The sequence below is a fragment of the Drosophila busckii genome, chromosome 3R (genome assembly GCF_011750605.1).
Source record: "Drosophila busckii strain San Diego stock center, stock number 13000-0081.31 chromosome 3R, ASM1175060v1, whole genome shotgun sequence".
NCBI lineage: Eukaryota > Metazoa > Arthropoda > Insecta > Diptera > Drosophilidae > Drosophila > Drosophila busckii.
Window position 1 is genome coordinate 5,165,758 of NC_046607.1, and position 23,266 is coordinate 5,189,023.

At 42.3% G+C, this 23,266-nt stretch overlaps 7 protein-coding genes across 7 annotated transcripts; 4 read left to right on the forward strand and 3 right to left on the reverse strand.

The window, feature by feature from the left end:
* The first annotated feature begins 1,016 nt into the window (after positions 1-1,016).
* LOC108602517 (enhancer of split M1 protein) lies at positions 1,017-1,750 on the forward strand. The gene is made up of 2 exons (XM_017990650.1): positions 1,017-1,346; positions 1,405-1,750. The coding sequence occupies exons 1-2, from the start codon at positions 1,133-1,135 to the stop codon at positions 1,662-1,664; spliced, it is 474 nt and encodes a 157-aa protein (XP_017846139.1). The 5' UTR covers positions 1,017-1,132; the 3' UTR covers positions 1,665-1,750.
* Positions 1,751-1,837: 87 nt separating this feature from the next.
* Positions 1,838-2,799, reverse strand: LOC108602446 (enhancer of split M2 protein). Its single transcript, XM_017990568.2, has one exon. It carries the CDS (start codon positions 2,694-2,696, stop codon positions 2,058-2,060), a length of 639 nt encoding a protein of 212 aa, XP_017846057.1. The 5' UTR covers positions 2,697-2,799; the 3' UTR covers positions 1,838-2,057.
* Positions 2,800-7,233: 4,434 nt separating this feature from the next.
* On the forward strand, positions 7,234-8,434 carry LOC108602254 (enhancer of split m3 protein). Its single transcript, XM_017990308.1, has one exon. The coding sequence runs from the start codon at positions 7,393-7,395 to the stop codon at positions 8,071-8,073; it is 681 nt and encodes a 226-aa protein (XP_017845797.1). The 5' UTR covers positions 7,234-7,392; the 3' UTR covers positions 8,074-8,434.
* Positions 8,435-9,431: 997 nt separating this feature from the next.
* LOC108602397 (enhancer of split m4 protein) lies at positions 9,432-10,644 on the reverse strand. The gene has a single exon (XM_017990508.2). The coding sequence runs from the start codon at positions 10,099-10,101 to the stop codon at positions 9,622-9,624; it is 480 nt and encodes a 159-aa protein (XP_017845997.1). The 5' UTR covers positions 10,102-10,644; the 3' UTR covers positions 9,432-9,621.
* Positions 10,645-14,946: 4,302 nt separating this feature from the next.
* LOC108602734 (enhancer of split m5 protein) lies at positions 14,947-15,477 on the reverse strand. Its single transcript, XM_017990886.1, has one exon. It carries the CDS (start codon positions 15,475-15,477, stop codon positions 14,947-14,949), a length of 531 nt encoding a protein of 176 aa, XP_017846375.1.
* Positions 15,478-18,416: 2,939 nt separating this feature from the next.
* Positions 18,417-18,674, forward strand: LOC108602735 (enhancer of split m6 protein). Its single transcript, XM_017990887.1, has one exon. The coding sequence runs from the start codon at positions 18,417-18,419 to the stop codon at positions 18,648-18,650; it is 234 nt and encodes a 77-aa protein (XP_017846376.1). The 3' UTR covers positions 18,651-18,674.
* Positions 18,675-21,420: 2,746 nt separating this feature from the next.
* LOC108602565 (enhancer of split m7 protein) lies at positions 21,421-22,170 on the forward strand. Its single transcript, XM_017990698.1, has one exon. It carries the CDS (start codon positions 21,421-21,423, stop codon positions 22,021-22,023), a length of 603 nt encoding a protein of 200 aa, XP_017846187.1. The 3' UTR covers positions 22,024-22,170.
* Positions 22,171-23,266: the final 1,096 nt, after the last annotated feature.

Below are 23,266 nucleotides of genomic sequence, written 5' to 3' on the forward strand. Positions count from 1 at the left end.
TTTGAATGCGGTGTGAGTGTGAGTTGCGAGTATGTGTGGCATTCGTTGCCTCCAACTCAAATTAGTCCACGGTCTGTGGGGTTTCAGCAACAGCAATTACAATTAACATATGAGGGACAGTGTGGGCGTACAAAATCTTGACTAAATAAACAGCCAGTCACACCTTAAAGTAATATTCATTTATGTTATTAGACATAATAAAAAATAGAATTCAATTAATTTTACGTAACTTACAATATTTAAAATTGTTATAACTAAACGCATGAACATTTGTTCAATTATTGAAATAAAATCATAAACAGTTACATATAAGTAATATAATTGTCAAAGTAGTTTAATTAAAATAAATGCTGCATACTTTGCGGAGAATTATGTGCAACAAGCGTGAATAATTATCCTTTTTAGTTTGGCCAACAATTTATGCAATAAATACAGCGCAAGTTACGCCAACTATTTTATATTTATGTTAATATACATTAAGTGAAAGCCACGCCCTCAAGTAAGTAACTCTTGAAGTGTAAATGTTAGCTTCAATGATGAGTGTCTCATTTTTCTTGTAGATCTATGCAGTCAAAACAAACGTTATAATATTGTAGACAGCAAATTTATAAATAGATATTAATTGCAAATAGTTCCCCGCCGTTATCTGGGTAATGTTACCAAAATATTGTAGCGATTCGATAAACAAGATAAAAGCAGACAAGACAAGCGAAGACTGATGATGTTGTTATTATTTGATGGTTGTTGCTGCCAAATAGCCGACAGGCCAATACGCCTCAATACACGTCAATTAGAGCACAACAAACAGTTACTCATCGTGGCCACAGTGCCAGCTAGAAGTGTGTAGACCAAGTAAAGCAAGTAAACAAGTTTACTTGTTGCGCTAGCTGATAGGCCTTATCGTCGGCCCACCAGCCGTAGCGCAGCGCTGATAAGAACGCGTCAAGAGCTGGCCTCCGGTTTTTTCTCTCTATATATATGCTACATATAAATCAATGAAACTGCAAACAGTTAAAGCAATTGTAATCGATAGCTAACACTAGACACACGTCGTCTGCAAGCAAACTAAACAAGAAGCAAACATCAATAAATTTCCCAAGAAGACAATAATAATCATAAAATTATTCATATAATGGGGTCACAAACTTTATCACTCTGCTGTTGTCTGGCACTGCTGTCCGGCATTGCTGCCACGTCAGTGTCCAACAATGCAACGGACTGTCCACAGTTCTGTCCCGCTATCTTTATGCCAGTCTGTGGCCACGATGGCTTCATCTACAAGGAATTCGCCAGCATCTGCAATTTGAAGGCGTTCAACTGCCAACGCGAGCGCAGCGCACTCACAAGTAAGTTCAAAGTTCAGCTAACAAACTATCGAAGCTAATTTAAACAATTTCACGCTAGCCTATGCTACAACGGACATGGACTGGTGCAGAACCGAGCAGGTCACCGATCTGCAAGAAAAACTGGGCAACATTAAGCTAGACATTAATGGCTGCCTGAAGCCCTGCACCATGATCTATCAGCCTCTGTGTGTAAGCAACGGCAAGTATCGTGGACTGATGCCAAGCGCCTGCACTTTGGAAACCTTCAACTGCGCCCTGCAGGCTCATGGCGCCAAACCCACTGAGTTGCTGCGCGTTCTGCGTGCCGACTCCTGCTAGGCAAACTGACAATCATTGTAACTTGATATTAGTGTTGACAATGTGAAAACAAAAGTGCAATAAAAAGTGGCAAACATAAATTCAAATTCAATTATTTATATTGCAAGCAAATAGAATGCAAACTTTAAGTCGTATACTTAATTTGACAACATAAACTGAATTCTCTGGCTAAAATAAAACTTAAAATTGCTTTTCTTTTCATTTGTAGTACAATAGTTTTCTTTTATATTTATTTGCAATTTGATATCACATTAACAAAGTAAATATTGCGTGAGAGAAATAAATAAATGTGTTGAACAACCAACTTACAAACTAATAAATTGTTCTTTGGGCTGCAACCCAAATGAGATCGTTTAACTGTTATTTTTTGCTTGCCAACTTTTGTCAGCTGGGCTAGCAAAGTGTGCCTGGCAGTTGGCTAAAGCTTTGACATAGCCACGCCTGCAGCAAATCATCGTCGACGCGCTCTTGTGTGTTGGCCCAGAAAAAGGTGCCGTTGTCGGTGCTAATGTACTGCAGCGGAAGTGGCAGTGCCAGTGGCAGCGGCAGGTCCCAAAGCGTAGGTGCGGGCGTAGAATTCTCGCAAATATTGTTGCTGCTGTTGATGTTTGTGTTGCTGTCGTGATGTATGTGCTGGCAGTTGCGTCCATGCTGGCAGGCATTGCAGCTTTGCGCGCTCACCTTTTCCACATAAACGCTGCTAATGAGTGTGGGCGTATTGGGTGGCGGTGGCGTCAGTGCAAGCTCCTCCTGCAGCTCAAATTTGTGTAAAGACTCCTCAGGCGTGGCCTTGCTGTCAGCTTGCTCCAAGTGCTCAGCTGTGTGCAGCAATAATGTGTTATTGAGATCCACATTGTTGGGATGTGGTTTGCTGGCGGGTCGACCTTTGCCACCCACTGCCAGTAATCTACGCAGTGGCTGCCAAACTTTACGCATGCGTCGCGCCACTTTGGGTGCATTTGTTGTCATTGTTGTTGCTGTTGTCGTAGCTGTGTTGCTGCTGACTGTCAAGTTTTTCGTATCCAGATACATGGCGAGCGAGCTTGTTGGGAAGCTTATTATGTGGTTGTTATTGTGGTTGTTGTTGTTGTTGTTGTTGTTGTCTGCTCGTTGCGTGTGCGCACCTCGCGAGAGTCGTTCGTTGTCTGATGCTGCTGCGCCAAGCGCAGCTCATATTTATATATGAGGCGCTGCCGCAGCGCTGCTGATGGCCAGTCAAGAGTGAAATCGTATGCCGGCTGATCTCACGAGCCCGAGCACCGTACGAAATTTGAGTGCACTCTCATGCACACACACATACACACACACATCCGAATGCATATGTATTTCTCATCGATGTTGAGGGAGAGGGAGCTGCTTTTTATGTGCGCGTATTTCCCAAATAAATTCCAACAGGAATCCACCAAGAGTTGTGTGTACTTTTCCCATGCACGTACAATCGACAAGGGCCGCTTGATGAGTTTTTGGGCTGCAGGTAGATGAAGACAATCGACTGCACAGTGGTTGCAATTGTATAAAGAACAAATTGGATTTCAATAGCAGCAAATTTAAGCAGCAAAAACTAGTTATGTTTATACACATAATTTAAATTTAAATGTTCTAAGCCATAAGCTTGTCTTAAAGCTTAAGAACAATGTTTTTTTTTTTCAATAATTTTCAACTTTGCAGTGTTAATCATCTTATGCTAATAAAATTTGCTAAATTTGTCGGCCATAAAATTAAGCCTAACAATGAATTTTAGCAATCTGAAATTAATACAAAAGCAGCTTTGGCAAGAACTATGGTTATAAATTTATATACTTTGTGCTCATTTGCTTAATACTTTTAACAAATGTTAGATCTGCAACCACTGTGCATGGCCTGTTCCGTCATTTATGCACGACTGACTTTGTTTTTACATTCACACGGTACCCGAAGCATAAGCCAAGAGCCCAGTAGTAGTAGTTGTTGTTCCCTATCCAGCTGAAGCGGTTTTTGGGCGCAGTGACGTAGCTGCTTTGGTCACACGGTACATACTGGGGGCAACTGGACTGCACCTGTTCTTTTGTGGCCCCTATACCTAAGGCACTGCGTATTTCCGTCCTGGCGCAGGCGTCGTCGCCTCGCGCACCGTTGCGAGTGTGGGAAAGGGCTTATAAGAATTTCACTTGGATTGTTCGGTTTTTCGGGTTTTTATTTTCGGGCCGTTGTTGTTGTTGTTGCTGCTGTTATTTTTGTTTCCTTTCTTGTGATTTTTTGGTGTTTTGTTGCCGTTGCCATTGCCATTGCCATTGGATTTAGCTAAGAAGCAGCTGTTGCTGTTTGCTACTTGTTCGCCTGTTTGTTGTCATTTATAATCAAGGGTCTGAGCCCTGGCGCTGATAAGTTTATTTTATGTTTCACAGTCCTTAGCCATTGCTCCGAGGAGCCCGAGGAGGGAGAGATTATGACATGTTGTTCACACGCTCCGCACAAAGGCAGATCTAATGAGGCCATGACCTGATTCCATACCAGTCCTTTAGCTCATTCCCACACACAAGACGCTGGCGAAGCGACAAGCCCAAGCCTAGCCTCGAAAACTAGTCAGCCCAGTTGGCCAGCTAGCCAAACAGAGCCTGTTTGGTCGTTTGCCTGGCCATAGACCCAAAAGCAACAAACTCGTGCCAATCGCGTGTACACCGCACGCCTGCGGAGGCTCCGTCTGCAATGCTTTTTTTTGTTTTTTGGTTAACTTGGCTTGGCTTTGCTTGCCATTAATCTTGAACTCTCCACTGCACGTCGTCAATGCTGTTTGCCCCGCACATTTGCCCCCAATCAGCGTCTAGCTTTGAACTGCACGTTTGCTAAATTGAAAGCGACTTTGACTCCAACTCTCGGCTAAAACACTGCGCTGACTGCAACTACAACTGCAACTGCAACTCTGCGCATGCGCCTACCTTAACGCCTTATGGCCAGACAAGGTGGACGGACTCACATTGTGTACATGGGGAGCTGGCTCAAGCATACTCTGCACAGTTGTATGCATTATTCAATAAGCTGTGACTTTTGCTTTTAGCTTCAAATAATTTAGCATACAAAGCGCTTAGTTAAGCATGACGCAAATCCAAGTTCAAATCCCAAAAAGCAGTTGAATTCGCTAATAGATTCAGATTCACTTAAGTTGTCAGAGCATTTGAGCTGCGCATATATAACCGTTGGCAAGCAAATTTATCTGCTGGTTGTGGCACTAGCATCCATTTGGCTTTTGGCTTTTGGTTCACACGGCAGGCGACCAAAGCGGCAACGAGGCAACAAGTTTTGCGCCGAGTTAGCGCAAAAGCTTTAAAAAATACTTATATATGACAAGCAATTAGTGTGCATTGAGGTTAGTTGGAAATGCATTTTGGCTGTGTCTCAGGCAGTGGCTGTGGCTTGTGGATGCTACACCGTGTGATTGGATGCAACCGCATTGCGCATACGACACGTGTGACAGCAGAGTTGAAAGTTGAGGCTGCTTCACTTCGCTGGCTCATGTACTTCTTGTTGTTGTTGTTGTATTTGTTGTTATTCTAATTGTTGCTGTCCCTGTTTTTAGCCAGCAGCAGGCATAAAAAACAAAAAAATAAAACGGCCAAGCAAACCACAAGCAGCGGCTAACGGAAGTCATGGGCATAAGACAAACAAACAAGATATTCTGCAGCATCATGGGAACTGCTTGGACCAGCAAAAAGAAAAAATACACACACACAGCGTTAAGCACAAGTGTCATATTGCTTGGCTGGTGATAAATAAAAAAGGCAACATTTTATATACATACTTTTGCTGCTTGCTTGAGCTCGAGCTTGTCCAGCTGACCAGTAGCTGTATCTTGAGCCCAGCCAGCCAGCCGAGATCAGCAGAAAAAATATATAAAAAAATAATAATTATGACAAAATAAGAAACAAAAATCTTAGAACGACAACCGGATGTGGAATTTTATTGCGATGAATAAAGGCGACAATTTTTTGCTATGCAAATGTATTTTTTGTTTTTTTTGGACCAAGTAGGAGTACTGCTGAAATAGTTACGCCTAATCGATACGCTTCAGCGAAATGCCTAGACAGTCAATATTATTGTTGTTGTTGTTATTGTTGATCTGGTTGTTGTTGTCGTAGTTGTCGCAGTCATCATCATCAGCCAAGCATGCGACATAATTGCGCGAGTTAAGGCCCCCCAAACAAGCGGCCGTCACAGCAACAACAACAACAGCAATCAACAGCAGCAACCAGCAGCAGCGGCAACAACCAGCAGCCGCAGCAGCAGCAGCAGCTACAACAACAACAAGCAGCAAAACATTTCAGCAATCCATCGGATCGCATCACAATCCAGCCATCCGTCCAACGTGTGGGAAACACACGACAAATCTGTTTCCCACGGTCTCGTAAAGTAGGCACAACACAACACAACACAACACACACACTTAGCCCCTGCCCCAGTCCCGCAGTCTAAGTCTCTCGGTCTCGGTCTCATGCGCAGTAGGCTCCCATTTGTTCGTATATCAGTAAAGGCAATTGCATTTGTATGGGTCTCTACCAGTGTGTGTGTGTGTGTGTGTGTGTGCGAGAGAGAGCGAGCGCACCAAAGAGCCAAACAACCTACGAAGACCAACGGGAACAACAACAAATGGGAGCCGAAACGCCGCAGCAGCAGCAGCGCAACTGTCATCATTGACAATAAGTATGACATGGGCGGCGGCAGCGGCGGCGCACTGAGAGCCACGCGCAGACCTATTCTCAGTCCAAATCTGAAATCCAAAGACCCGACTTTGACTCCCTATGCAATCAATTTGAAGACGACGCGCGCCAGAGAGCACCAAACAGAGCACGTCTCTCTCACCAGGCGATCAGACGCTTAACTAGCGCAATGAGAGTCACAGTGGGGCTAATACGATAATATAAATAAATGAAATTGGCATTTTAAGTAAACAAAATCTTTTGATTATATAAAACTCATAATAATAAATTCAATTAAATTCAAAATATACATAAGAATAAAATAAATTAAAAACCTCTCTAAAATAAAACGCTTAAAAATAAATTTCAGTTCAAATGACATATAACGTTATTATACATTTTGTGTGTTGGAAATTAAATAAATATAAATGGTAGATTGATATTTGGACTTCTTTGCAAGAGTATTTCATTCATATATGAATTTGCTCTCAAAATTATGCAATAGATAAATTTAAATATTAGATTACAGCTCTCAAGGATTTTCTTTCATTTTCCATATTTAAATTCACTTTAAGTCTGCATTTTCTTTGTCGTTTTTCCAGCTCGTCCCACTGTGCAATGCCGTTGCTTAGCGACTTGTCAACCCCAACCCCCAAAACCTGTGCATGCAACGGACTTCACAGTAGCCTCTCTTTGTGCGCCTGCCGAGTGCCGCTACCGAGCCGAGACCGAAGGCACGAATGCCACCACAGCGCCGATTTATTTCTATGTGTGTATGTGTGTGAGCGATCATGCGGGAGCGGGAGCTCGGTTCCAGCCAAGCTGCAGTGAGAGCGGCGCGTCGTATAAAAGTAACGTTGGGAACTTGTTTGCCATTCATTTCACAAACGTGCCGCCTGTTGAACGCAACGCAACGCGCGACGCACGCGCAACCGCCCCAAAGAATAACGATATCATATTAAATAGACGCGAAAATGAGCGCCTAGCTCGCGAAAAGCCAAAAATACAAATCAAAACTGTCTACGAAAATTTTGTGAGCGCGCTTCAAAGAACGCAACATGGTCATGGAGATGTCCAAGACGTATCAATACCGCAAGGTGATGAAGCCGCTGCTGGAGCGCAAGCGGCGCGCACGCATCAACAAGTGTCTAGACGATCTCAAGGATCTGATGGTCGAGTGCCTGCAGCAGGAGGGCGAGCATGTAACGCGCCTGGAAAAGGCCGATATACTCGAACTGACCGTCGATCACATGCGTAAACTCAAGCAGCGCGGCGGACTCTCATTGCAGGCAGTCGCCGCTGGTGCGGGCGCTAATGTTGCCGTCGCTCCCAGCACCAGTGCTGCGCATGTTGAGTCCTTTCGATCCGGCTATGTGCACGCAGCCGATCAGATTACACAAGTGCTGCTGCAGACGCAGCAAACCGATGAGATTGGCCGCAAGATTATGAAGTTTCTATCGACGCGACTGATTGAGCTGCAAACCCAATTACTTCAACAACAACAACAACAACAACAACAGCAGCAGCAACCTGTGCCTGCCGTCGGCTACGCATCGAGCTTGACGCTGCCATTGCTGGGCGGTTACGGCGCCGCTGCTGCGGCTAGTTACAGCGCCTACTTGGCGGGCAAGGACGAACTGATCGATGTGACCTCTGTGGATGGCACAGCGCTGTCCGAAACAGCGTCCGTTAGCTCGCAGGAGTCGGGCGCCTCGGAGCCAGTCTGGCGGCCTTGGTAATCAATTGACCTGCCCTGGGCGACATCAACTAATTTCTAGATCTTATCTTTAATATTCCAAAAGGCTATTAACCGTTCGCTGCTGCATTTATTTTGCGGCGGCAACAACAACAGCAAAATCCGTTGTCTTCCAAAGCAAATTGAAGCAGCAAATTCGAAATTCGATTTGTTGCCAACTGTGCATTGTTTTTAAATACTTGTAAGCATATTTTAATAATTATTGTAAATTTTTGAATTTCAACTGTGATATGACTTAAGTACGCTGCGTTCAACAGTATACTATATATACTTCCTAATATAGCCTATATACATTATTTGCAAAGTTTCCTAAGCTAAGTTTGCGCGCTATCCAAGTAATTAAAATAAGCTTTAAATAAATATAAAAATGTTAATTTATGAATTAGTTATGCGATAAAAAAAAAAACAACAAAACGGAACTAAAATAACAAAAATAAAATTAAATATAAAACGAATCACAGCTCTCGAACAATTTCATGCAAATGTATGCGTAGAAAGTAAATCAACTAGCCAGAAAGATTTCAGATTAAACGTTGTATTAGGTCAGCATTTGAGCCCCTCTGAGTCAGCTGAGCTGCTGCTGTGATTGATGTGGGATTGGGATGCAAATTGAACTTATTGCAGCCTCAAGCATTATATATATGTATATGTATGTATATATTTATAGGCACAAGTGGGTTTGCTTTCATCTGAGCCCAGACAAGGCAATGCACTTGGGTTTCATTCAAACTGTTTATGCTTAAGCTTTTCAAAGAAAATATGTGCTGAGCATGAAATATTTTCTCACACAAGCTACAAGCACACACATAAGTATATGTACATATAGTTGTAAGTCGACTTTTACTTTTATCAGTTGAGCATCTGCGCCATATCAAATGCGACCGTCATACAAGCAATTAAGAACTTGTTGCTACTGTTAATAGTCATAGTTGAACATATGTATGTATCTGTATTGAATCTAAATCAATTGTGAAGCTTTTTAGCACCAGCATACGAGCTTGTAGCCCAAATTAATTAAATAACAACGCCGTCTAATTGGCTGCTGCTCAATCAACGATTTGTTGTTTGTCTTCTGATTAGTATCCGATATCCAAGCGCACGAAAACTGGTTGGACCACTGGCAAAGCAACCCCTAAAAAACTGTTGTTATGGTATATTAAGTATTTACCTGCGATCGCAGGTAAAGGGCAGCCTCAGGTAGCTCGCTCGTTAATCTGTGCTCAGCCAATGAGTCACGCTATTTAAACAAAAGAAGGATTTGGATGCTATGCTCTAAAAAATGCTAATGGAATGAGTACGCATTGATTTGTTTTTCTTTTGAATTGTATATATATTTTTTGTAAATATTTTGTTTTAAGTAAAAATTTATCACAATTTTCTAAAGCTCGGTTGAGTTTTGTGCGCGACTTGCAGTTAATTTGTAATGGAAAATCAACTGAAGACGCCTTAAAGCAAGAAGCTGGAACCGCTGGTTCCAATTGGAAGACATTGTTGCGTGGGTTGAAGGCGTTGAAGGTGATGCGAAGTCGACTTAGGCTTGCACCCAACGATCCTGATACTGAGCGACGGCAATTTCGTTGGCAGTGCTGCAGTACAGTGGCTCAACCAGATCGTTGTCGGCGGGCAGATCGGAGGCGGCGGTCCAGAAGAAGGTGCCATGGGCGGTGCGCACAAAGTGAACGGGCACTGAGGGCAATTGCTCGAACTCATAGTCCTCCATGTCGCAGGAGGCGGAGAGACGCTCGTTGGCTTCGTTCTCGTAGGACTCCAGCGAGGCGGCGCATGATTTGTTGGCAATTGATTCAAGATCAGCGTTGCGGCTGTTCTCAAGCGACTCCAGAGACTCCAATGAGTTGCTCTTGTATGTGTTCTGCATGTTCTGCTCGATCTCAACTTGCTGTTGTTGTTGCTGCTTGAAGAGTTTCATCAGCAGCTTCTTGACGCTGTAGCTGGATTTCTTGTTGGCTTTGATGGTTGTCATGTTGTTGACGATGTTCTTGTTCTGGCACATTTTGGAAATTTGTGTCTTGAGTTGTGTTGTTCAGTTGTTAACTGTATGAAGCGCAGTGCTCGAATGATGCCTGATCCTCTGAAACGTCTGCCTTATATACCCGCACAGGACCCAAGTGAAACCCAAGCCGACAGCAGGTCGAGCAGCGAAGCAGCGACGCAGGCAGGCAGGCAGAAAGATACACCAGTGCGAGTGTGGGAAAGTACAAGGATACGTGCACAGACAAAAGGCAAGTAAACGAGAAAATCCTGCACACAGCTACGCACAGGCGCACACATATACACACACATACAGAAAAAAACGGCAGGTGTGTTTTTAAGCGGACTGCTGGGACGGACCTGCACGTCAATTAACCTGCATGCGTTGGAGTGTGAAGGCATGTCATGCCGCACTGCTCGCACCTGCTTTGTGTGCATAGCAATTTTATCCTGCGCCAGGATCGTGAGAAGCGAGACTTTCTACCAGTTCCCACAGTTTTTCGAAGGATCCTTTTTCGAGCCTATTGAAATTAACAACAACTACAAAATGAGAAAAAAAATAAAATAAAACGAATCTTTTTGCTGATCACTTTTGGTTTTTATACGTTATCGTTGTTGTTGCTGGCAGCTCTTTATGCACTTATCTCGTTCTGGTTTGGGCATAGAAATCCCTTTTCGGGTTTTGAACACGTGTGCATCTCTGCCCCCGAAAACGTGGGAGAATATTTTCAATTTTCAACGCTCAAACGATCTAAACAATTAATGGCCTGACAACAGAGGCCCAGATCAACCAGTTGAATAGGCAAACACACATACAAACTGAGATCATTAATGCGCTGTAATTTGAAATTTATAAAAAAAAATATAATTTTTTGTATGTGTCTCGAGGCGTTGCCCAAACGAGCGAGAAAAAAGGAGGATCAGCCAGGAGAAGAAAAAAAACGAAAGAAATAAAAACTGAAACTGAAAACGTGTCAGGCATATTAAAGGCAAAGGAGTTGCTTTTAATTTTTTTTCGATGGGCACACAATTAGCAGGCGAGTCGATTTGTGTTCTCGTTCCCCCTTGTCTGTGCCTTATTAGGGGCACTTTGTGTGCTTCCTGGAGGAGCACGCACAGCGGTACGCCAGCGTTGTTGTCCTTTTACTTGGTCGCAAGTTGGACACGTGATGGCTCGTGAGGCGCTGAGGCCATGGGAACAATTTTTGGGTTGATCCTGTGTACTTAATGGATTACCTTTGACTTGGCTATAAATATTTGAAACGTTTTCTTTTGGAGCCGTAGTTTGTTTTATTTTTTATTGTATTTGTTTTTTGTGCTAGTTACAAAGCAAAGAAGACAAATTAAGACCCAAGCAGCCTCGATCCTGGTGAGAAGTTGTAGGCTGGCGTTAACAGTTCGTTACAAAATTGTATTGGCCTATTGATGCTGCCCTAGATGCTTGGCCTGATTATAGAGTTCAGTTTTAGTATTCTTCTTATTGTGGGTTGGTTGAGCTGATTGTGTTTAATTTTCGAGCTAAGTTAAACTATTTAGATTCCTCTAAAAAAGTAGCGCCATTATCTTTTGATTTGTTGGCATAGTAAAGTAATAAATAGTCTCGAGGTGACAGATTTGGTGTGGGGGATACATATCAGTGTAATTGTTTATTGATATGAAGCTAAAGTGTGCATGTATTGATCAGAGTATAATTGAAGCAAAAGTGTGTATGTATTGATCAGAGTATAATTGTAGTTGATATTAAGTATACGTGTTTATTTGTTTTATATAAAAGTTTAATTTATACTGTTAAAAATAGATACAAGCTAATAAATATTATTAAATTAATTTAAAGAATTTTCAACTTTTCAAAATAATTATTCAATTTCTGAACTAGTCTATTTCACAATCATACAAAGCACGTTAAGAGTTCTGCTAATCGTTTTTATTTTTAAATCATAGAAGAATATATGTATAATGTTAAACATTTCAATTTATTACATAAATAAAAAAGAATAAAACACATTTCAATATTTATAAGTATATATTTGCCGCTATAATAATCAAAAAAAACTATTAAACCACAAACTTTAATAAACCTATAAAAGCACAGCAGATACAAATAAAGTCATTTATTGCAATAATTGAACCGTCAGCAACTTTAGCTTGTTTTGCCTTTATCCCAGTTTAGCTACTGATAACTTATACAATATTGTTTTTAAATAAACAAAATAAGAATAGATCACGATATGCTTCCAAGAATTTAATTTTATATAAAGCAACTACTGTAAAGATTTGGCCATTTCTCTGTATATTTTTGGGTGAAACGTGTTTAAACGCATTTCATGGAATTAGAAATCTAAGCCTTGATTGTTTTGGTTTGCGCATTCGACAATATCAATATTATGCACGATTGTGCGTTCTAATTGTGTTTCGTCCTTGGCTCTATTTTGGTTGACTCATTCCCCCTAAAATTTCATTTCATGGCCCACGTGCATGCCCAAAACACTAAATAGAATAGCAACCAAAATTTCTATAGGAAACCAACAAAAAATAGAAATAAAATAACAAACCCGAAAAAAATGTTCGAAAAGCCCCGTTGGGGGTCCTATAGACACAGAGGCCCAGTTAGATAAAAAGATAGCTACCACTGTGGCAGTTGTGGGCTACCGTGGTGCCTTTGGTTTCCAAAGAAATCTTCGGACAGTCTCGCTCGATGAACACGTGCACTGATTTCTTATCGTTTGTCGATCATTTAGGGTACACAAATTGTAGATTAGCTCGAAACAAAAACCTGTAGCATACAAAAAAAAATAGTTAAATAAAACAAAGTAAATATATCAACAGCAACAACCTGACCCCTCACCGTTTGCCATTGTCTGCAAGTGTTTAGACTCCTGGCCCAAGTGTGCGCGTACACACATGAACGTGTTTCGTCTTGTTTGAACACGTGACGACCTCGTTTCGATCGCAGCGGGATGTTTTTGCTGTGCTACGTAGCCATAGCCAAAATCCCAGAGCGACCAACTGACACGTCTACCGACTGCAGCGAGCCAATAGAGCTTCCCGCGCTACGTGCTCAACTTGTGAGCAGCGAATTTTCACACATGTGGCGCAGCAGTGAGTGCGGCGTGGAAATGCCCGTCGATTGCTGGCTGGCGGTTCGCCAGGTCCAGTTACAGGACCTTGGATTTTCCACAAAACTGACCATTGGCGGTGTTAATGTGATGTTACGGTATTTCCGTCTTTACTTACGTACATACGTGCACATCAAACGAGGCGTGCGAAAAGTTCAACGGAATGTAATCCAAGCGCAATGCCAAGCACTTCAACTAGTCTAGCTTGGGTCTCAGTAGATAAACTCATATGCATTGCAGTTAAAATAACAACAGATTATATTTACAACTACGAATATCTTGTAAATACATTTGAGTAACGACCCACGCGACGAAGGCGGCGGTTTTGGTAACATAGCAATATAAAAATAAAAATATTGCTGCTGGCAGACACATGTGGGGTCCTTTTTTGTCATCATATTACATGTGCACTTGACACGAGACAGACGCGACATGTTGAATTATCTTTTTAGTTTACAAATTAGTATGTGCGATACACAGATGCGGGAGAGCGGTTCCTAGAAGCCAGACATTGTTAGTTTAGGATAGCACAGGATCGATAACCAAATTGCCAGTTAAGTCGCCTTGGCCGTTCGTCCATTTCAGTCAACGCACGTGCAAGGCACAAAAGGGGTTGTAATTACAGTTAAACTCAGTGTCGCCGCCCTCCCTAAAAACGCAACCACACACACAGAGAGAGAGAAGATACATGCCACAAGTGCCGCAACGAGGGGTCCGCTTCGTATGCAGATTCATTTGCCAACAGCGCAACACGTGCATATTGATGAGCCCTGATCGGTGCTCAAGCCGGTCGTGGACAGCTCACAGACTCGTTTTTGTTTACCACTCAGGGGCGTCAATGCTCAAAGCAGCTAAGGTTACGACCAGCCTGCAAGGCAGGACCTCCTACTTGCAACCCATAGGGAATTCAAGTTCGCTTAAACACAACACAAACACATTTCTTCACAGATCACAGCTGGGGTGTTTGGTTGCGTTGACACGTCTGACTGAACTTGCTCCATTCCTATGGGGGGGCGTTCGAAACATAAACAACTTGTTGGGAAAAACAAAATTAAACGCTTGATCAGTTTTTGTAATTTCCCAGTACTTTTAATTCGATTATATAATAGCGCCTCTGAGACTATAAATCTAGCCAATACTAATTACAACATTTTCAGGCTTAGGGTGAGAGACTTATTAGAAAAAGGCTTTAGCTTTGATTTAATGGTACTATATTTTGTAAAGGCTTAGTCTGAATATCGTAGGCTTATAAGTTATTTTTGTAATACTTTACATTCATATATATTTTATTCTAAATATCAGCTTAAACTGAATGCGATTATTTAAATTAAAGCTGTTTATAGTTAGAAGTACGTTTATGTTATAATTTTTTAAAAACTTGTAATTTATTTTTCATAAAAATGTTGACCAAACCAGTTAAAAATCAGCAATACTTTTATGAAAGAAAAATATTTGCTGAAATCTTATTGTCAAAATCAAGTCAATTGGAAAACACAGAAATGGTTTTTTTTAAGTTTTAGTTTTTATTACTATTAAAGCTTGTAATCAGTTTCTTATAGTTTAAAGTTAGTATAATTGTGCTATTACTTAAAATTAATAAAGCTGTTTTTTCTCTTATAATCTAGATAAAGCTCGTCGTATCACAGTTTTACAGCGATTCAATTGGAAGACATGATTCGTTGTTTAAGTAGTAGTAGTAGATGTTGTTGCTGTTGTAGCAAACCAAGTTGCTGCTATTGCTGCTGCCTGCTTTACCAGGGACGCCACATGGCAGAGCTAGTTGGCTGTGGACTGGCTGCTGACTCAGACTCCTCTGCATCGCTGTGATAGCCCGATGAAGCTGGGCTAACTGGACGACTGATTGCTGAGGTTTCCAATTGCGGTTGCTGATCTGACTGCAACATGCGCTGGAACTCCATGCCCAAATGAGTCATCACGGTTTTGCCAACATCAACGCTCATTGCGGGAGTGCAGGCCATCACACGAGAGATTTCGCTAACGGCATTCATGTAGCCATTCTTGAAGCTGTCCATGGGCACAGGTGAGACGGGCGCCTGTTGCTTGATGAGCTGCTTGCGCATGAAGACAAGTGCAGCCTCGAGCATTTCAGCCTTGTCCAGGCGCAGTATGGCATCATCGCCCTGGAACTCGGCAACAAGTGTCTTCAATGTGTCGAGGCAACTGTTCATGCGTGCCCGACGCTGACGCTCTAGCAGCGGCTTCTTCACCTTCAGGTAATGTTGTGTCTTGGATACGTAAGTGGTTGCTGTTTGTGGTGCCATTTTTAGTGAGATCAAGTTGACTTAGTGTGTTTGAGAGATGTGCACGGCTTGCAGGATGCTGTGTGTTTGATGCTCGTCTCAACTGCAACGCGCTCTTTTATAGGCGACGCAATGCAGTTGCTGTTCGACAGCGGGTCCTGCAACCAGGACCTGCTGCAGGTAGGCAACAAGAAATCTAGAAATCTCTCAGTCTCTTACGCTCTTGTGCTCGCTCAATGCGTGGGAAAGGAAATCGTTGGCTGGTCCCTAGAAAACCGAGACGCAGCCAACACAAATGGCTCTAAGACGATTGTCTAGTTGCGTGTCTGACGCATTGTGTGCGCAATTAAACCGTAAAATTCTGCTTGGCCATGTTCACTACTAGTGAATAGGCCAGACAGACAATTGACTGTAAGCCCAGCACCCTTGTGATTTGTCTTGTAAGCCAAATCAAAATTGATTGCCGTTGTAGAGCTGTGGAGTTGTAAATTTACGCTATGGTTTGTGGCTTACTCGACCGAAGTTGATGTGGAAGTAATATTTGTATATCAAAAGCCTTAATTCTAACGTACATATATTTATTTTTATAGGCATAATTTATTTCCTCATTTCGAAATCCTTTTTTTAAACGAATTATAGTATTTAAGGGTAGGTAGGCTCCATTGCAGCACCCGCATCTCCTTGTCTCTCGTCAGCCGTCTTCGTCGGCACTCGTCTGTCACTTGCTCGATTTTCATATCGTGAGAAAACTGCTCGAGTTGAGCGTCGTGTGTTTCCCACGCGATGTGCACACCTGCCATTTAAGTCGCTTATATGGTTACGATTACAAACACAGGCAGCAACAACAGCAACAGCAATAACAACAACAACAATAACATGAGGGCCTCGACAGTCGACGGCATACATTTATTGCGCCGGCGCGACGCGCATTATCAACGTCGTGTGGCTGGCCTAACGACTTTACTGAATGACTCTAACTAAGTGCCTGACTGACTGACTAACTGCTTGACTGACTGACTGACTGACTGACTGACGGGCTGGCTGTCTGTTTGACTGATTACTGACTGCTTTAGTTTAGTTTTTCAGTCTTGTTGTTGACGATTGTTTAATTTAAATCGTCGTCGCAATGTCGGCTACTTGGCTTCAGCTTAATGATAATGCCTGCCTGACTGTGCCTCGGCGGCCGTCTCTTGTACGCAATAGTTATTTGTACTTTACGACATGCGCTAATTGAACCGCAAAAGACTTTATGAGCCACCAGACACCAGCATCGCTGTCTCTACAGACGCCAACTGGCAGCCACCGCAAACGCCATTGATTGGTCAGAGCCAGAGCCGAAGGTGAAAAGTTAATTCTAACATTGACGTGATTGGAATTAAATTTGATTTTGATTCCTCTGCAAGTGTTGCTGTCGGAAAAGATCAATGAAGTTTTTTTTTGAGAGGATTTCATTTAATGTGGCTTGGCAGTAGAATAAATAACAGCTGCTTGAGCTATGTTTGCCTATTAATTGGCTTTAAAAAATCAAAGAATTCTAACATGTTGTTAAGCCACAAACATATGTTTGCTTTGCCGGATTACTTACTAATTTACTAATTGTGAATATATAGCCAGGCTAAGTAGCTACAAAAAATAGCTTTGTGATCTAATTAGCTGCACGTTAAGTGCTTGGCATTGTTCAATTAACTATGCTTCAAATTATGGGATATAGCTTAACATAACTTTCCCAACATAGGCGCTAAAAAGTTAGACAAACATCAAGTTAGTTGTCAACCATAGAAAAAATGTTTGTACTTACAGTATTGTACGCTCACTTTCACTTATCAATTTGCTAAGGGCAATCCCCTTGACGCGCCAACTCAAACGCGTGCCAGCTTTATTTAAAGTTGACTTGAAAAGCACTTCAATTATAATCCACAAAATTCGCTCGCATATTCAATTAAGTAGCGATCAAACAAACGCCACAAGCCTCAACCTGTGGCAGCAATATCGAAATCAAATTCATGACTGCCACGCGACCGCCCAACGTTAGCCCCGCCGCAAGCAAGAGACAAGTGCGTCGGCCACGCGGCTGCAACTGCTGCTGCTGCTGTTGCTGTTGCTGCTCGCCACAAGTGGCCAACCCAAAGTCTAAATATCAATCAGGTGCACAGTGGGCGGCGTGTGCGCAATTTTTGGGAGTGTGTTCGTGCATTTGATAATTGAACGCGTGGCAATTAAGCAACGCTAAATGCATGGGCTTAGTGGCTGTTACTTTCGCTCAAGCAGCAAGTGCAATATGTGTCAGCAACCACCACCAAGAGCAGCAAGAGCAAGAGCAACACAGGAGTTGCAGCAGCAACGGCAATAACAACAACAACATTAAACAGGCTGTGGCCTAAATTGCAAGCAGCTGCCACTCGAACCGTGGGATATTTTTCCCCTAAGCCAGCACAAACTGAGGGCCGGGCCATCGAACCTTATCCATGGGAACCACAACTGCTCGACGCTCTCAATATTTATTTTGTGCGTTCGTTATATTGAATAAGAAAACGAGTATAAAAAAGCAGCAACAACAAGGAAGCCTCAACAATGAGGGGTGCGTACAACTGACAAGATTATCCTGCACGTGTTGAGCTTGCTTTTTGCCTCGTTGCTGCTGCTGCTGCTGTTGCTCTCGTACTCGATGAGGCCTGCGCTGAAAGCGTGGCAGGCAAGCGTTGGGCATTGGGTGGCTGCTGTTACTGTTGCTAAACTTGCAACATCAGACTGCCGCGTGCTGGGCACATGTGTTGAGCATGTTGTGGCACTTGTCGCTAGCTGATGCTGCAGTTGGGTGGTTGGAGTGGTGGTGGATTTTGGGCGGCAATCTGGCGGCTATAAAAGCGCGGCACTTGTCACGCCAGCAACACAGTTGAAATTTGCAACGCGAAGCGCTAACAACACACCAAATAAACCACACTAAATAAACCAAAATCAAAATGTCTAAAGTGAAGAATCTAATTGCCAAAATGTTGCAACGACGTGTCAAGTGCAACAGCAGCAGCAGCGTCGGCAACAACAATAATAACCACAGCGATTGCATGCGCTACGATAGTCTCGAGGAGATTGCGCAAAATCAGGCTAACGAGCGCATGCAGCAGGAGATGAGCACACATCAATTGATGTTTTGCCTGGAAACCGCAGACGGCAGTTTTTATTGGCATGCACAGTAGCAGCAGCAGCAGCAGCAACATCAACACCGGCAACACCAGTTGAAACCGGTAGTTAGAAGTGTCCAACTGAATGAATGAAATACGCTTCTTCAATGAATGAAGTCACAGATCTGTTGTCACAGCGACAACATGTGAAACTAGTTGCATGCCACAAATGAGCAATCAATGACAAACTTCAGCAACAACCTGTGGCAAGCCTTTGACTGCATATTCAATAATACTTAAAGCCAAGTTTAAATACTTTGTGATATACTTAGAGCCAAAATAGAATCGAAAGCTTAAGCCAAATGTTGTTAGTTTTTAAGCCAATAAAACCGCCTTCAATATATAAACAAATGTTCTTTTTACTGCCTTATCATAAATATTATATGTGACAGTCATATATATTTGACGGAAGCTGCTGCAGCTTACAACTTACAGTTTTAATCTGCTTAAGTGACAGTTTGACATGACAACTTAATTCAGTTGACATTACTGGGGGCGTGCTATTGAGTTACCAACGCCTATCAGGGCCTATTCAATTAAATTGTCATTATTTTTTATTGAGCAGCCTGTAATTAAACGCACAAGCTGAAAAAGTTCTTTGCGTGTTTCGCATAATAAGTAGCCTTTGGCAAAATAAATGCTAAGTAGCCTTGCATACGCATAAAAACTTGGAATAAAATATAATTGGCGTTTTTTATATTTATTTATTTGTACTATATTAAGCCTGTCAAACGTTTATTCAATAAGCTCATGCGCAGCTTGCTTACTCTAGATTGTGCGCATGTGTCAGCCACCCCCTTTTCCCACCTCATCTAGCGATCTTAAATTTTGCGTGTGTCTGTCGCGCGTTTAATACGCACATATTCAATTACACAGCCGCAGCCACAACAACAACAGCAGCAGCTAGGCCGGCAGCAGCAACAACAACAACGATGACAAGAGCATTGCATTGACAATAAGCTAACCAACCCCCAACCCCCGGTCTGTGCGCATTAAATAGGCCCCTGCTGTTGAGTTCGTCCAGATCGTCGTCACATCTTGCCATGTGCAGTTGAAAAAATGTTCTCACACTCGAAAAAATTGTAACGGCTTGCCGTTCAGCACACTCTCGGCACGGCATGCTCATCATGCCTGCATTCTCAGTTCCCCCCGGTACGCTTGCGCTCTCTTGCACTTAGGTTGGCCTGCTCGCACTTCCTGCCCGTGACCAAACTGGCCACGTATATTGTTTATATAGTTAACGAATGCGATACATTTAATCTTTAGTGTGTGTCAATTTGCCGTACAGTCATTTAGTTTGCATGCCCGTCCCCTGTACCTTAACTCGATACCCGATCCCGAGTCCCGATGTCGGTCCCACGACGTGCCCAGGCATGCCACTTAGCGTGGCCCAAGTGTTCAACAGAAGCTACAATTCAGCATTCATAATTGACAACAGCAACAACAACTGCACAGAGCGAGAGAGAGAGAGAGAGAGAGAGAGAGAGAGAGAAAGAGGGAACCTATGGGCCACGTCTGACAAGAAGAAAAAAATATATAAATAAAAAAAATAAAGGGCAGGTGGTAGTTTTTTTTCGGTAGTACTGTCCTCAACACTCGCCTTAATTCAGTCTCGAACTCGGTCAGATTTACAGTGGTGCAAACGAACGTATTTATTGCTTAAAAAGATTATATATTTTTTATATGTATTTCCTTTAAATATTTATTATTTACATTTATTTCAAAGTTTTAAAAATAAATAAGCCATAAAATTAGTTATTTAACAAATATAATAATATAATAATAAAACGAAAATTATTTAATTTAACTAAAGCTTTAGATTATTTTCTTTCCCACGATCGCCAATGCAACCTGCAGAGAATCACCTTAGGCTCACACCTACTTCTTTAGAAAATCCCTACGCACAGTTTGTTTAAAATCTAAAAACAACGACCTTGTAGCAACACCTTACTATACAAAATATTTCTCACGCACAGGCCCGATAATTTCTAAAAACTAACCATATCAAGTACAAGACATGCCACGTAAAATCCACAACAGATTTTTAGCTACATATATACCAGAACTAAATTGTAGGCTTAGAATTTTTACATCAAGTACAACACACCTAGTGGAAAATCCAGGCACATTCAATAGAATCGAGCACAAAATTTCCGCATGTGTTGTGCCCACTGTGCAATGTGCATAAGGGCTCGACTCGGTTACTCGATCTTGGTTTCTCTCTCTCCGATTATAACTTATAACACCAACGAGCGAGAAAAATCTTGTGGGAAACTTGAGGGCAAAGTGTTTCCCACGATTCGAACGTCAATGCGAAAGAAAACAGAAAAGAGCTCAAAGCAACAACAACAAAAACCAACAGCCCGAACATGTGCAACCACCACCAGTGCAGCAACAACACCAACACCACCAACACATAAACGCACCATCAGCTTCATCCCCTGCCAAGGCATAACTTGTTTGTCGAGCCAACAAGAGAAAAACCAACCACCAGCAAACTGACAAACGAGGATCGCAGCCGAACAGTCCAAGCCGAAGTACAGCCGAGAGACTACCCAGTGACTGAGTAATTTGCCTGGCAGGTGGTGTCTGTGTGTGTGCGCGCTCTCTCTCCCTTGCTGCCTCTCCGCAGCAATCGCCGTGCGTGCTGAGCACGAGACGTCAACGTCGGGCACGTGCAGCTATAAAAGCAGCAGTAACTGGAGACAGCAGCAACATTCTCAACGCAATCGTCGTGCGAGCTGCAACATCAGCAACATCAACAAGAAAATACAAGACAAGCAACATGGCAACCAAATACGAACTTTCAAAGACCTATCAGTACCGCAAGGTGATGAAGCCTCTGCTGGAGCGCAAGCGTCGTGCGCGCATCAACAAGTGTCTGGATGATCTCAAGGATCTGATGGCCGAGTGTGTGGCACAGACAGGCGATGCCAAGTTTGAGAAGGCCGACATCTTAGAGGTAACAGTGCAGCATTTGCGCAAACTGAAACAGGCCAAGGCTGCCGACTCTGCTGCCGCCGCACCCGAGCACAGTTTCCGTGCTGGCTACATACGCGCCGCCAACGAAGTCTCCAGAGCTTTGGCAGCACTCCCAAAGATAGATGTTGGCTTTGGCACTACTCTAATGACACATCTGGGCATGCGTCTCAATCAGCTGGAGCAGCCATTGGAGCAGCCTATGTCACTACATACGCCACTCAGCATCAACTGCGGCGCCACTTACAACAGCAACATCGCCAGCAGCACCCACAGCAGCAGCAGTCGCGATACCTACAGCCCCGTCTCCAGCGGCTATGCTAGTGACAATGACTGCGCTGCCACACCCAACGCCGCAAAATCGCTGTTGCAGATTAGCAACACCGGCAGCGTTTGGCGTCCTTGGTAAATGCTATCGTTGTCTGGATGGACAACTGGGCTGGGCAAGCACGCAATGGAACCTGTAGCTTTACAATGCTTTACAATGATCTTCAAATTGACTCTCATTAAGTGTTACGCAGTTTATAAGTTAAGTCTGTGATAGGGCAAATTTTTAATAACTCCTTTTTAAAGTCTGTTAGCCAATACAAACATGTTTATAGCTTATAAGTACAAACATAAACAAAAAGAATATGAAACAACAAAAACAACTCAATCATCTTTTCACTTCAAATTGCTTTTTGACAGCTACTTATCTTTACAGGTGTGACATTGTCTAATTAGAGTTGAGCTGATCTATCATTAAAGATCTATTTCAGCAACTATTGCTAAGTAGTAGAGTCGTAATTCCAATTGGAAATGTCATGTAATGACTGTTTAATTGCCTCACAGTTTATAGCTAATTGATGAAAATTTAATACACTAATTAAGAGCATTTCCTACATTTGTTTCATTACAAATAAATTATTAGACAATAATCAGTAAGTCAAAATTATTGTGGTTAATTTCATAATTTGTTACGCAGGTATAAAACAAAATAAATTGATTTATTTAAAGAAAATGAAAATTAATTTTTTAATTTTTCTATTAGGGCCAATATTAGAAAAATTATAAATACATATACAATTTTTTGAAGATTAATGCAGCTTATAGAAAATTATAAATAAGATGTTCTAACTCATCTCAATGGGTTAAATTATTTCTAGATTATTTCATAATCGAAACTAACTAATTAGTGGCGTCTAATTGGCTGATTAGGAACACTTTAGAACTTGCGCCAAACTTGATTTACTTGCGTAATCTTATGCTCCAATAACCCAGAGTAATCTGAAACTTACTTAATTATTGTGTCAGATTCAATAATTAAAACCAAACGTAATACAAATTTATCTATTTTCTAATTAGCCATGCGCATTCTGATTGAAAACGTTATTTGGCGTCGCTTATAAATTATATAGACTAGCATTAATTAATTAATTCTTCAATTAGGTGCCAGCAACGAACAAAGCATCAATCATTATTGATACTTCTCCTATGTCGCATTCCAATATATTAGGTGGGCCAGCCAAATGTCTCGCGTCAATTGATCCACGCGCCGCCCGCTTAGTACACGCTTTTAGCGCAGGCCTGACCCAGCGACCCAAGCACAAGCACAAGCCTGCGCACTCTCATTCACATTCAAATTGCATTGACCAAAGCCAAATGCAGCCAAT